The 15,454-nt window shown below is 44.6% G+C and overlaps 1 protein-coding gene across 1 annotated transcript in view; it reads right to left on the bottom strand.

The window, feature by feature from the left end:
* Nucleotides 1-3,593, bottom strand: part of SMAP2 (small ArfGAP2) — a 41,014-nt gene extending 37,421 nt beyond the window's left edge. Inside the window, exon 1 of the mRNA XM_016205198.2 lies at nucleotides 3,122-3,593. Coding sequence (XP_016060684.2) covers nucleotides 3,122-3,224 — 103 coding nt within the window. The 5' untranslated portion in view covers nucleotides 3,225-3,593. The remainder of the gene's footprint in view (nucleotides 1-3,121) is intronic.
* Nucleotides 3,594-15,454: the final 11,861 nt, after the last annotated feature.

Genomic DNA, 15,454 nt, shown 5'->3' with positions numbered 1-15,454 from the left:
AGTTTCTGTCAGACTCCAGAATTCCATGTGTTGCTTCAATGTCTGAAGTAAATATTCCTCAAGACCATCCAATTTTTCTCGTTTTAGTTCTCTGCTCATTACATAGCTCTCAATTTTTTACAAACCTTGATACTGAGAAAGGAAAGTCCCAATAGCGGACACAAGTATTCAGGTCATCAGAAAGGTAGATCCTTTCATGGTAAATAAGACAGTGTCTAATTTAAACCAGTCTCTGAAGAGGTTGATAAGGAGTTATTTCAGGCACCCTGATAAAACATGGAACTGCAGAGCTAAAGACTAAACCTTGGGCCAGTAAGACCCCACCAAGGGGCTATGCAAAAATGGGACACAGCCTCTGCTAGGTAGAGTTACCACTGACATACCAGAAATTTTCAGTATGTTTGTCCTCTGTTCTATCACTACTGTGACTTAAATCAGCTGAAAAACTTACCCTAAACATCACAATAACTTGAAGATTTGGGATGGTGAGGAAACCACATCTTTGGGCTTGGAGCAAGTCACAGTACTTTTTTATTTTTTAAGGCAGTGCCAAATCAGCTTCCTCTCCCAAACAGGAATCACTTCCGTGCCTTAGGGGTCCCAGAAACTGGTGAGTCTTATGCTCAAGAGATTTATAAAAAACCAGGACCAACAAACTTATACTACATAAAGAAAATACATAAAGAGAATACATTCTTGTTCTCTACTCTGTTTAAATTATGTATCAAAAGATAGTAACATTCTTAAATAAGTACAAGGTTTTCAAAAGAAGAGTCATTGCCAAAGTGTTATTTTTGGAACATTACAAAATACCTGCTCCTAGATCTGCAGTCCAGGGCTACATCATCTGATTTAACATGAATGGATTAGCAATCACTCATCAGCTCCTGTACCATTGGCTCTCAATTTTCTAAGAAAGGACATGAGACACAGAGATAAATAAACTCAAATCCAAGTCTCATTTTAGCCAACGTTTTTTAAATTCCTTCTCCCATTAAATACATTTTTTACTACAGCTAACAGGCAACTTAATCTATTGATGCAAATGTCTCTTCTTTCCACCATCTGACAGTTTGCACAATCATTATGACAATGAAGATCAGGGGAAAGGAAGAGGAAAATGAGTGAGAGGGGCTGAAAGAATGGAAGGGGTTAGATAATTTAAAAACTGGATAAACTGAGGCTTTACGTAACTGAATTGAAAGATAACTGACATCTCAATTTTAATACAATGATCAAGTCACTGAAGCCACTGAGACAAAATGTAAAACTAATTTGTGAAAAGAAATTGTTTCAGGAACCAGGATTCGACCATCAACGGCAGTTAATAAGGTTTACCAGCCAGCAGTTACTAGTTCTCATTAAGAATTAACCAATGTTTCATTACCTGATCCCCAGTAATGCTTTGATAAAGAGCAATGGAAAATTTGGAGGAAGAACTGATGAATCAGCCTCTCTCTTCCATATGTTACATTTTATTGGAATATGAGTAAGAATTAGAGTGGTATGACAAACGGGGGGGTGGGGGTGGTAATAATCATCAAAATGACATCTGACTCCCCAAATGTAGCATGCTCACTCCAGTGGGTTGCTTCACTGTGACTCAAGCTCTGTCAACCGAAGACATAAAGGAATTTGAGTAAAGCCAAGAGATACACTCCTAAATTTTAAACAGAATCTTCCAATAGATTTAGGACAAGATCTAATGAGAGTCAACTTTAAGAAATTAACCTACTCAACATATATTGATTCTAAAGTACTTTGAAAATGAATTCTTGCTAATGCAAAAATTCAGTAAAGAAGTCTGGTGACCTGCTTTCCTAATGACACATGCCATTTATCTATTGGTAGAGAGCACTAAAATATACTACTAGGTGTCTAGTATCATCTCCCTGTTCTCACATAACCTTATTTTTCTAAAATAAAAGGTAATTAGTGAAAGCATCAATTATGCATATACTTCCGTTCTCAACATTTCAATCTTTCCTGTATACTATATGCCCAAAATGCTATCTGGCAAATCCAAGGCATTATGAACAGAAGTCAATTAACAATAGCTCCCAAAATATAACTATCTTTCTCCCCAACCGAAGAAAAAAATTTTTCCCAACTCTTCCAATTATATTCCAAATAATTCAGGAAGAAAACAAGGAAACAAAATAGTCATGGGTGCTTGTATCTATAAATTTCAAGTACGAACATTTCACTAATAACCATGCTTTCCTATCATCCTGATTTTTAATTCGATCAAACCATGAACCTTTGAGGGCACAGAAAACAAAGACTAAATGACTCTGCCAATGTATAACGATCCTATTTCACCTTTAGAAGGGTAATCACCACGGAAGCAACCAATTCAATGCATCCCTAGCTTCCTTCTCTCCCGTGATTAAACGGACCCTACACTATGGCCACAGTCCGCCAGCTCCTGCCACCACGCGCGCATTAGGCCTCAAGCGCACGCTCCGCCAGGGCCAGGCTGTCTCGAAGTCCGCGCTGTGTCACCGCATAAAGCACTTTCCCTCTGCACAGACCCAGGAAGAAAGCCACCGAAGCCCTGTCAGACCTCAGCAAGCCTGCGGCATGACAGAAGGGGCTGCTAACCAAAGGGCAGGCAGCCACGGCCGCCACCTTTACAGAATCATTTAAGCACTTTTCGTCCCCATCAGCAGCAGCACTTTCTTCCTCCCCCCTCCCCCCTCCCTCCCTCCCTCCCTCTTCCCCTCTCTCTTTGTCACATTCACACACACACACTGCAGTTCACCCCTGTCTTTGCGAGTGCAAGGCTGTGAGCTCTGGGCTGCCTCTGGAATGACAGCCCAGAGCTCATTCAGAGCCCCGAAATACAGACACACGCACCTGCACACGCCACCTCCACCCCACCTGCACCCCCAACTCTCCCTCTCTCTCCCTCTCTCTCCCTCCCTCTCGCCCGCGCCACCTCGCTCCGAACGGCCCCGGCCTGCGGGACCCCTCGCAGGCGCAGCCCCCGGAGGAGCAGCGCGCGGTTACCCTTCAGGACGACTCGGGCGGCCTCAGCTCCGAAACCCCCTCCCCACACAGCCCCTCCCGGGCGCGGCTGGAGGCGGGAGGGCCCCCGCCCGCCGGGGGGATACTTCACCTTTAGACTGGCAGTCGGCGCAGAACTTGTTCTCCTCCTCCAGCAGCAGGTTGGCCAGGACCGCCTGGTACCGATCCACGTCCTTCACCGACTTGCCCGTCATGGCCAGGGTGCCGGCGGGGGCAGAGGGCGACGCGCCCTCCTCGCCCCCAGACACCTTTGCTCCGTCCGGAGGTGAGGACTCCCAGCCCCCCGCCCAGGGGCACTTCCCGAGCGGGGCAGAGCCCTCTCCTGAGACCCCGCGCCCCGGCTCCAGTCAGCCGCGCCCGCCCCCCACTCGGCAGCCCCTCAGTGCGGCGCCCCCTGGCGGGCTCAGGGAAAGGCTCGAGTCCAGAGAAAGCTGCCGAACCAGGGACCCTCGGCCCATGCAAAAGGGGCTCTCAGGACTCCTGGGTGCCGGGCACAGGAACGACCGCCTGGCCTTGCCTGTCTGCGAGCCGTGCGTCCCGGGGCCCGGTTTCCCAGGCAGCTGCCGCCTGCTCCGCCGCCACCTCTGCCGTCTACTTCCGGCAGCTCTTCCTCTCCACCTCCACCCAGCCCAGCCCGCGCATGCGCCACGCCCCCACCATTTCGTACTGGGCTCTTCCCTAGGCTCCGCCTCTCAGGAACCAATCAAAGCAGAAGTGAGGGGCGGGGCTTGGGTGGGGCAGAGGGCGGAGTGGACACGCCCCCTACATGCCCTTGGAAAAGAATGAATGGAACCTGGCAGAAAGGGAGTGGAGGGAGTGGAAGTAAAGGGAAACAGCGATGTGGGGAAGGCCTGGGGGTGGGGTGGATGCGGGGTGGAGGGGATCAATGGGGGAGAAAAGGGGACATTTGTAATACTTTGAACAATAAAGATAAATAAATAAATAAATAAATAAATAAATAAATAAATAAATAAATAAATAAATAAAAACAGCAATGAACATTTACTGAACTCTTACTATGTGCCAGGCACTGCGCTAATCTCTTTACATGAATTCTCCTTAACGCAGTGTACCTCGGTTTTCCAACGTCGTAAACCCCAAAGTCGAACATGCCACATGGCTCCCTTTGAGTGGAAGATCCTGAGGCCTAGCTGTCCGCTGTTGATCCCTCGGTTTTAGAATGTTTCAGAACTCAAATGGTCTTACGGAACAGATTACATTAGAAAACTGAGGTACCACTGTATAACTCTCAAATCATTTCTATGAGTTAAATACTTATCATACTAATGTAACCTAGGGGTTATGGATACCCCAAAGACCTCCCACTTATTCTTTCCTTCAACAGCCAAATAAAAGGGTCCAAGCTTCTAACCCAGGATAAGGGGACATCACATCCTCCTCAAGTTTTCAGAGGATTCTAGTCACCTCTCACTTGGAAAGCCTGCTTCCATGAATTCTGGGTCTCCCTGTTCATTAGCTTTCTTCTTGTGATTACTGCCACCTTTGTTTTATTTGTTTATTTGTTTGTTTGTTGCCTGGTGCTTAGACACTCTCTTCTTTCTTTCCTTAAGTCCTCCCCAAATAGTGCAGTTTTGTGCAGCAGACTTTTACTCAAGGTTATTTGGAGGGACTGGTGTAGAGAGAAGGGGTGATTACAGCATACCACAGAATAGGCAACTACTTAAAAATGATTATTAAACATCATTGTCCAAAGCCATCTATGCTACAGAGAATTTCTCCATGACTGTTCTTTTCTTTAAGGACCCACCTGCCATCTGACAAATGTATTCATTCATTCATTCATTCATTCATTCATTTGGCAAATTGTTATTGAGCAACTTCTAACTATCAGGCACTTACTGGGGGAGAGGAAACAACATGGTCCAATCTGAGGGTTTAAAAGATCACTGGCAGCCCTGGCTGGGTAGCTCAGTTGGTTAGAGCATCATCCCAATACACCAGGGATGTAGGTTCAATCCCTGGCCAGGACACATACAAAAGTCAACCACTGAGTGCATGAATAAGTGGAACAACAAAATGATGTTTCTCTTTCTCTCGCTCTTGCTCTCCCTCTCTTCCTTCCTCTCTCTCTAAATTCAATAAAAGAAAAAAAATAATTGGCTGTCATGAGAAAAATGGATCAGGGACGTCATTAAAACCAGATAGTTATCTTATCTCTGGTGGAAACCCTCCATCTCTTTACTTTCTCCTGAGACCAGGCTTCCCCCAGAAATTTAATCTCATCAGAGGACAATTAACACTTTCTATTACTTTAGTAATCAAAACAATTTAATTCTTTGTTGAAGCCTCTTCTTTTTTAGCTATGCCTAGGAGGCTTGATTGTAATAAACACACAAGTTCATTAGGGTATTTTTCCTAAACAAAATGTCAGTTCTTTCTCTAGAAGGAATTCCGCCTTCCTCCTAAGTTAATGTTCTCAACCTGCCACCAGTTTGCAATATTTTTTCTTACTTTAACTTACTTAACTTTTCTTGCTTTACACCTATTTTATAAATGAGCAAACTGAGACTTAGAATAATAAAATCCATCTGGTGAATAGTAAAGCTGGGATTTTTAACTTTGGTGTCTGTGATTCCAGTGATTCTAGCCTTAGTGTTGTCAGAGTTTTTGCTTATGCTATCCTTTATAATCCTCAGGAAAAAACCCATCAAGATAGATATTAGCATAACTATTTTTCTTTTTCTTTTTAAAATATTTTTTATTGATTTCAGAGAGAGGAAGGGAGAGGGAGAGAGAGAAATAGAAACATCAATGATGAGAGTCATTGGTCGGCTGCCTCCTGCATGCCCCCTACTGGGGACCCAGCTTAAAAACCCGGGCGTGTGCCCTGACCTGGGATCAAACGGTGATCATAAATCCACACTCAACCGCTGAGCCACGCGGGCCAGGCTAGCATAACCATTTTTCAAGAAATGATGAAACAGAAGCTCAAGATTACCCAGTTAATTGTGGTAATTGTGCCCTAGTTCAAGTCCTCTTTTTCTTCTTCCTTTCACTATGCAAATAGCCTTCCCGCCTTAGTCTAACCCTAGTTAAACTGATCCTTCCCCCCACTCTTGGGGAGAGCTTTCTAAATGGCAAATCTAACTGAATGATGCCCTCCTTCTTTAAATCCTTTGGTGACTCTCCATCATCTATGACAGTGCTTCTCAAAGTCTGGTGGTTAAGCGCACAGACTGTGGGACCAGAATGACTATTTAAATCCTCACCTTCACTGTGTGACTTTGATCAGGTTGCTTTACCTCTCTGTGCCCCAGTTGTTTCATCTATAAAATGAGGATTGTGATGACATTAATAGTACCTATTTCATAGGATTGTTGTGAAGCTTAACTGAGATAATGCCTGTAATATATTTATTTATTTATTTTAATATTTTTATTGATTTTTAGAGAGAGAAGAAGGGAGAGGGAGAGCAGAAGAGAAACATTCAATGTGAGAAGGGAACATAGATTGGCTGCCTCCTGCACGCTCCCTACTGGGGACTGAGCCTGCAACCCGACAAGTGCCCTGACCCTGCGGAAGGCACGACCTTTTGGTTCACCTGACGACACCCAAACAACTGAGCCACACTGGCCAGGGCTGCCTGTAATATACTTAGAACAGTTCTTGGCATGTAGTGACTAACAAACAATTAATGCTCTTCACTAAAAATTCCTGGCTTTCTGCCTTCTGGAAACTTGGTAGGATTTTATTTCCTGGCCCTCCTATAGCCAAGTGTGGCCAGTGAGTTTGAGCAGAAAGGATATGTGTGGCCTCCCACCCGAAGCATTTATTTGCTGCCTTGAGACTCCTCTGATTCTTTTTCCCTCTGCGTGCCACCATCAGTGTTCAAGGTGGTGAGTTCGGAATACCATAGACTGGGTGGCTTAAAACAACAGAAACGCGTTCCTCACCGTTCTGGAGACTGAGAACTCCAAGATGAAGACACCGACAGGGAAAGGACACAGAAAAAGAAATCTAAATTCTCACTTTCTATGGGAGGAAGTGAATAAGCGAAGCTGCAAAGATAAATGATAGGATGAGCATGTCATTAGGTAAATTTGTAAATTTCAGAAAAAGTAACTAGAAGAGTTGAAAAGAATTGCCTCAGAGAGAGGAAGGGAGAGGGGGAGAGAGAGAAACATCAATGATGAGAGAGAATCATTGACTGGCTGCCTCCTGCACACCCTCTGCTGGGGATCGAGCCCGAAACCCTGGCCTACCGGTTCATGGGTGGACACTCAACCACTGAGCCACACCTGCCAGGTGACACAGTAACTTCTAAAGAGGAATGGTGAGGCCCGAGGAAAGTTTGAGGCCAAAACTGAATTGCTTAAGATAATGAAAGAGAAAGAGAATCTTCCCCAACAGACCTCCCTCTCCAACCTTCTCCTATATAGTATGCATCCTCTCTGCTAAATAAATTTTCAATAAATATTTAAAGAACGCTGGCTTAAGTGGGTGCCAAATTAATGGCCTGCTCAGAACTCTCAAGGGAACATCCAGCGTGTCTCTGCTCACCTACAGGTTGCGGCCTAAGCCTCCCTTTCACTGTTGCAGTCTCTGTACTGAGCACCCAAGAACAAATCTCTGTAGAACGAATAAATAAACAGGGTGGAACAGAAAGGTGGTGTGCCCTGTTCTTTCAGAGGGGTTTAATAGGGAACTCGGAACCTAAAAAAGAGGGCTGTGAAACAAGAGCACATTTGTAACCTGGAATGTTCTGTCTTCACCCAGCTGCTCCCTGCCGGTGGGTCAGCATGACTCAGTGGAAATGTCGTGGCACTGGGATTCAGGAGAACTGATTTCCCAACTGTCAAGGTAAGAAACATTCAAACCTGTAAAGAATTTTTGTGAGTTTTTTTGAGCCAAACTGTCAACAACGGCCAGGAAGCAAAATCTCAACGGATTGAGATATACTCCAGAGAATGGCAGTTTTGCACCTTATTTCATACATTACAATCAAAAGAGGAGACATAAGTGGGTTACATGAAATCCACTGGTGATAGATTAGGGAGGTGGGGGAAAGCAAAGTGGGGAAAACTTTGGGATTGGGTGAGAAGTAAAATGATTGACACATATTTCTTTTACATAGGTGGGTATAGGATAGTTAATAGTCAGCAATGAACTCAGTGACAATGAGGGGATTTGTGGCCTCCACTCTGGTGTGATACCTGTATTTTGATGGGTCCAGAAAAAAGAAATTACTTTGATATTCCAAAGGTATGTTATGGTAGATGCAAAAAGAAAATAGACAGGCTTCATTAAGGTAAAGATTGACTTTTGTCAGGGAAGATTCTAGCCTAGGACATGACTACTTGCCATAAACTGCTTTTAGTTAATAAGTTTTCATGTCATACCATCCTTTGTGATTACTTTAGGTCTCTGAGTTTGCAAGGCTGCCATGCAGGCCTCCCCTGAGCTTATCAGGTTAGCATATGGCCCCTTTTCGTCCCCAAAACCTAGTTCTGCTGCTTGTGGTACAGCTTTGGGAAATGCACTGGAAGGAAAGCTAGAGGTGTTTAAGGTATTAGGTCTGTAAAACCCTTGATGTGATTCTGATGAAAATATTTATATTCATAACACAGAGTAAAAATGTCAGTAGATCAAAATGTCTTGTACACCTTCCCTAACAGTGAAAGGAAAGGAAATTACTCGGCTCTTGCATATTTTTGCCCATCACAGTAGCAAACACGTAAGAGATGGAAGGTCTGGTGTTGGTGTGGGTGCAGAAAAACAGCCAAACTCATAAGTGGGCGTGTAAGTTGGTTACAAACTTTGTTTCAAGGCATTTTGGGGGTGGTATTTAAAAGTGCATACTACTGGGCCAAGCAACTCCTCTTCTGGGGATGGATCCTGCACAAATAATAGCAGAAACACCTGAAGATGCATACTCGGTGGCCTTGGCTGTGCACTGTGTAATCCTAACATCCTGGGACTCCAAACAGCCCAGTCTCTATGTGCAGTCGGTCACATTGAAGACGTCAGTGCCAGGAGAAAGGAATTCCAACCTCGCATCTCTCAGAGAGATGAGCTGCAGCAGCAGGTCTCGCCTGCTCCCCTGACTCCTCTCCCTGGCCAACCCTCCAAATGGGAGGCTCTCAACCTTCCGTTTCCTTCCCCCAGGGCTCCTGCCTTTCCTGCCTGATCTCTCTGCCGGTTCCTGACTCTGAATCACAAAGCCTGGGAAACAACGGAACTTATCTAGAATGCAAGATAGTGGCAGAGTCAAGTGACAAGCTGAGCAAAACAACCTTGAATTTGGTGGGGGAGAGATCGCTGCTAAGGTTCAGATCAGAGAACATGCATTGGTAGCTAGCTGCAAGAAAATTGGAAACAATGTCAATGGCCTTCATTTGTGGGATGTGGCTTTGAAATTACGTTGTTATACACAATAAATACAAGTATTAAAAAGAAGGAAGAAAATCTTTATGTTAGGAAATAAATCCATGATATGTTGGTACGTTGAAGAAAAGCCAATTGTGTGTGTGTGTGTGAGATAGAGAGAGAGAGCATTTTAAAGGGGTAGGAGTCTGAATGTTATTTCTATTTTATTACAAACAACAATAAAAAATAAAATAAAACTGTTAATCTTTAGATTTGAGGAGTCTCCTTCCCATCAATGGGACTAACCTGGGACGTGACAGTTGTGGCTCCAAGTGTTGCCTTTTAAGATGGGAATCGGCTGAAATTTCCACAGTCATTAGCAAGGCAGCTAGCTGCCTGGCCCTCAGTGCTGTCCCTTCTGCCACTGCCATCACTCCCACTAGCATGATGATTGCCTGGGACACCTCTGCCCAAATCCTGCAGCAAATCCTTCAGTACGAGTTCACAGGACAAAATGCGTGCGCTGGAAGGAATCATGTCCATCCCTTCTCAAAGTAAACCCTCCCAAAGAGCCTGTTTCATAGTAGATCCTTGCTGGGCACTGAGGACATAGCAGTGAGGCAGACACAGCCCCTGCCCTCATGGAGGTCACAATGTAGTAGAGGAGACCGAAAAGTCCATAGGCCTTTCTTTGTACCAATGCCACATGGTACACCCTGACTTGGGGAAAGGGCTAGAGCATGCCAGAGGGGGGCACATAACCCAGGGAAGGCTTCCAGAGGAGGAAGATGCCCAAGCTAGACCCAAAGAACAAGAGTGAACTCGGTCTCGGACAATGACCTCGACGGCAGCAGGGAAACTAAGGCTGCAAGCAGGTCAGTATGGCTGCGTTGCAGGGTGCTCAAGGCGGGAGGGAGGGGCAAGGCGAGAGAGTGTTCAACAAGTAAGGACAACGGGGTCACAAAAGTTGCTTTATACCAGGGTAGGAATTTGGTTTGCATCCTGAAGTCCATGGGGAGCCATTTAAGAGGAGGTTTCTTTTTTGGTTTATTTTTAATTGTGATATAATTGACATATAACATTATATTAGATTTGGTGTACAACATAAAGATTTGATATTTGTATATATTACAAAATGATCACCACAAATCTAGATAACATCTGCCACCATACATAGTTACAAAAAATATTTTTCTTGTGATAAGAACTTTTAAGATCTACTCTCTTTGCAACTTTCAAATATGCAGCGCAGTATAATTAACTGCAGCCACATACAAACATCCCCATGACTTATTTATTTTATAACTGGAAGTTTGTACTTTTTGACCCCTTTCACCCATTTTGCCCACTCCCCCAAACCCCGGCCTCTGGCAACTACCAATCTTTTCTCTGTATCTATGAACTTGAAAACAGAAGACAGAAGCAGGGGGATAATTGACTAGGGAAGAATGGTCAGAGAAATGTAACTTTTCTGGCTTTGGAGATGGGAGAAAGGGATCATGAACCAAGAAATGTGGGAAGCCTCTAGAAGATGGAAAAGTCTAGGAAATGGGCTCTCCTCTAAAGCCTCTAGAAGGAACACAAGAGACAAACAAGGGGTTAAAACTGAGACAAAGAGTCAAGTTCAGAGGCAGTTGTAATAATCCAAGTAAAAGAGGACGGCATCCAGAGTCGGCAGGATGGAGAGGCAGGTGGATTAGATAAACATATATGAGGCACAGTGACTGGGACATGTTGATAAAACTTCCAGGGGAGGAGATAGGAAAGAGTCAAGGCTGACATTCACATTTTTGGCTTAAGCAATAAGGCAGAGGGTGGAACCACTGGCTATATAATCAGCACAGGAAGAAGAGCAGGTTTGGGGGCAAACAAATCATTTTATTTTGGACATATCAAGCATGTGGTGCCTGTGGAGCATCCCAGAGGCAGTTGGATAGTGGGTCTTAGGCTCCGGGGAAAACATGTAGGTGATAGAGTCATCGGAGAGGGTTAGATCTCCCAGGAAGAACATGGGTAACAAACCAATAAGGACAGCACAGGCCCCTTTGGAGTGGTAACCGTGCGCACAGAAAGAAACCCACAAGGAACATGAGAAGGAACAGCTTAGAGTGTGCAAGGGAACCAGGAGAAAACGGCCCGTGGGAGCCAGCGCTGGGTAGTTAATCGGTGTTACACCGGAGCTGAGGAAGAATCAGGTGGAACAAACGGGCAGATGGAGCCGGGATCAGGGCTGGGCAGTTGCCGCGAGTGTGGAGGAGCTCTCTCTGCTCTAGCTCGAGAAGGAAGAGAGGGGCTGGCTTTTCTGCCCAGGCCTGTGAGGGCAGCCAGAGCCCGGGCAGGCAAACCTGCGTAGGACTGGGCTCGGCCTGCCATGGGCGGCTCTTCTCGCTGTGCTATGGTTAAGAGACTCGTGCTCCCCCATCCCCATGTCACCTGCCCTGCCTTCTGAACATTTTCTCTGTTCCCTGCCTTGGCTTGCAAGGTTGCTTCTGCCTGAAATACTCAAAGCTGGCTGGGCACTTCCTAAGAGCTCCGTGAAGAGGGGGCTTTTATTCCGTCAGCATGGTGTGCTGCAGGAGAGGACCACTAGGTGGCGCCAGAGAGCCCCACCGCTGCCCATCGGGAGGTGGCCTGTCGCGGGCACAGACTCCGTGGGAAACCGAGGAAAACGGGTGGGCTGCCTTTTCTCCTTGCCCTCTACCTCCACCCCTCCTTCCTATCAGAGCTGGGGAGAGGATCAGGAGATTGGAAGGTTAGAGGTCTATTCTCTAGGATAGAGCCAGCAGAACAACGGCTCTGGCAAGCTGGTGGCGCGGACTGAATTTCAGCCCCACTCCCCCCTCTGCCGTCCGTTTCGTGCAGAGCCCAAAATGCACAACATTATGCTGTGATCTTAGTGGCAAAGGAAGAAAATGCACATGAGTCAGAAACAGTGGAAATACAGCTGAGTATCCTTGGGGAAATTATTTCATTCCCCTAAGCCTTGGTCTTAGAGGAGATAATCACAGGACCTGCATCACTGAGTGGCTGTGAGGACTTGACAAATGCACAAAACATGGGACTGCAATATGTCATATTGCAAGTGCTCAGTAAGTATTATTATAAATCTAATTGTGATAATATAAATATATAGATGATAAATATTATTGTTAATAAATGGTAGCTCCTAGCTACTTTTTAAATGATTATGTCATTTAATGATTTCCTCACACTACAAGCCTGACCCATAGGTGTAAGAGCACTGAGTCCATCACTCTGAACTAAACCCTGAGACCCTGCCCCTGAGAGACGGGCAGGATAGGGAGGGTCCTGAGAAAAGTGTCAGCCTACAGATCCAAGGTATGCTGGGTGTTGATTCAGTGATATGTCACTTGCTCACTCAAGAATCTGTGGACATCTGCAGTTTGGGACAACAGCAAGGAATCAGGCAGACTCAGTCTCAGCTTACACATGAAATATCTCTATGATTAAGATTTAAAATGTTATTGAAAGAAAGAAAAGAAATCTTGAGTTAATATGGATGAAAAGGAAATAGAAGGGACATTTCTCTTCCCCTACGTTTTTGTTCTAGTCTAAAGGGAGGATGCTTCTGGGCTCTGCGCATCCTTCAGGAGAGATGGGGCTGGTAGGGTGTGGTGTCAGTCTTCTTTCGGTCCAGAACTTGGCCTCTTGGGCCCACATTTTCGGGCTTGCTCTTTAAATATATATATATGTTAAATATATATATGTGTGTGTATATATATACATACATACACATATATATATGTAGAGAGAGAGGAGAGAGAGAGGGAAGAGGGAGGGAAAGAGAGACATGAAGGGAGAAGGAGAGAGAGAAACATCCACTGGTTGCCTCCCACATGCATCTCAACTGGGTATCAAACCCGAAATCCTTTGGTGCATAGGACGGCGCTTAACCAACTGAGCCACACAGGCCAGAGCCCAGGCTTTGCAGAGGAAATTGCTATAGTAGGTGGAAAGACAAGAGCGGCCATTTGAGTTTTTGTTTTTGTTTTTTGCATCTTTGAGACAATCTTCAGCTTCTCTTCTTTAATAATGTGGTGAATTATAATAAGAGATTTTCTCATTTTATTTATTTAATTTTTTAAACTTATTTTTAGATTGAGAGGAAGGGAAAGGGAGAAACATCCATGCAAAAGGGAAGCATCAACCGGCTGCCTCCTGCAAGCCCCTCTACCAGGGATGGAGCCTGAAACCCAGGCATGTGTCCTGACCGGGAATCGAACCAACAACTTTTCTGTGCATGAGACAGTGCCCAACCAACTGAGCCACACCAGCCAGGGCCAGATTTTCTGATTTTAAAACATCCTACTTTCCTGGTATAAAACCAATTTGGTCATGATTTATCTTTTAATAGATTGATATATTCAATCTGCTAATATGTTAAATAGGATTTTTCCATCTGTATTCACAAGACAGATTGACCTCTAATATTCCTTTCTCTTACTGCCCATCTCTGGTTTGGATATCAAGGTTATATTAGCCCCATAAAATGAGTCTGAGAGTGTTCTTTATTTTTTTATTTTCTAATAACTTTGTAGAAGATTTAAGTTAGAGATTCCTTTAAATTTTTTTTTTTTAATCCTTACCTGAGGACATTTTTTCCATTGCTTTTCAGAGGGAGTGGAGGGGTGAGAGAGAGACAGAGAGAAACATCGATGTGAGAGAGACACATCGATTGGCAGGGATCAAACGTGTAACCGAGGTAGTGCCCTTGGCCGGAATTGAACCCGGTAGCTTTCAGTCTGCAGGCCAATGCTCTAACCACTGACCCAAACCAGCTAGCGCTCCTTTAAGTGTTTGATAGAGCTTGACTTACTGATTTGTAAAAGCTCTTTGTATGTTATCCATATTGATTTTTTTTGTAAAGAGATTTTTTAAAGTGCTATGAAGTCAAATTTAAACATATTTTCATGGTTTTGTGATTGCTCAGGAAAGTTTTCCCTACCACAGCATTATAAAAAATTTTCCTTTAGGTTTTCATAGTGTGTTATTTTTACATTTCCTCAATTAATTTGTCCAGGGATATATTTTTTGTATGGTAATGTAGAAATCTAACTTAAATTTTTTTTCTGAATATATATACAGGTGCCTCAACATTCATCAACCGGTCTACCCTTTCCTCATATATCTTAAATTTAGCCTTTATCATAAACTAAATATATAGATTTTTATAATAGATTAAATATATGTGATAAATGTGTGTGTTTCTACTCTGTCTGTCTGTTTCTCTCTCTCTCTCTCTGTTCCTGGGCTGATAAAACACTATTTGAATAACTCACTTTGTAGTGTGTTTTGATCTCTGGTAGGGAAAGACCTTTCTCATTCTCTCTCTCTCCCTCTCTCTCTCTCTCTCTCTCTCTCTCTCCTTCAAGATTTCTTGGCTATTTTCATGCCATTTCTCTTCTAGCTTCCCTTCAGAATCAGTTTGTCAACTTTCATGAAAACTGCACTGATACTGTTTGGGATTGCATGGAGTTTATAGATGTGCCTTTTTGACACCGAGGCTTCCTAACCAGGAATGTGAATAGATAATTCTCTAATTACTCAGGTCTCCCTGCTCCTTAAGAGCTGTGTGCAACTGGCTGGAACCTCTAGTCCAGGACTGGTGGGTCTAAAGCCTTCCCTAAGACTTCTTTCTGTTAGTTAGCTCCAGCTTTGAGCTTCACTTTCCACTGAACTGATTCAGGTTGTAAGTCCGAGTGGGATGGGTCCTATTTTCCAAAGAAAGCTGCATCAATGTGTGTCCCATCCTCCAAGCTCTTCTTGAAATGTCGCACTGACACTTGTCCATCAAGAGGTGAGATCTCTGTTCCCTCCCTCTGCGCCAGGCAGACTTGTGATTGCCTAGACCCAAAGAAAGTGGTGACCGATACTGTGACTTCTAAGGACAGGTCCTAAGGGGCAGCTCTGTTTCTGTCTGCTGATCTCCGCCTCCCTCCGAGCTGCTCTGCGAGAAGTTCGGCGACCGTGCTGATGAGACCCCGTGGAAAGCCCACGACGAGAGAAAGGAGAGAGCTGCCCAGGGAATTCCAGCTGTTCCAGCCCCAGCTGCCGGAGGCCTCCGAGGACTGGCAGC

This window comes from Miniopterus natalensis, chromosome 9 (assembly GCF_054644295.1).
Source record: "Miniopterus natalensis isolate mMinNat1 chromosome 9, mMinNat1.hap1, whole genome shotgun sequence".
In the NCBI taxonomy this organism is placed as follows: Eukaryota; Metazoa; Chordata; class Mammalia; order Chiroptera; family Miniopteridae; genus Miniopterus; species Miniopterus natalensis.
The sequence above is the reverse complement of the archived record's forward strand: the minus strand, read 5'-3'. Positions and strand labels throughout refer to the sequence as shown.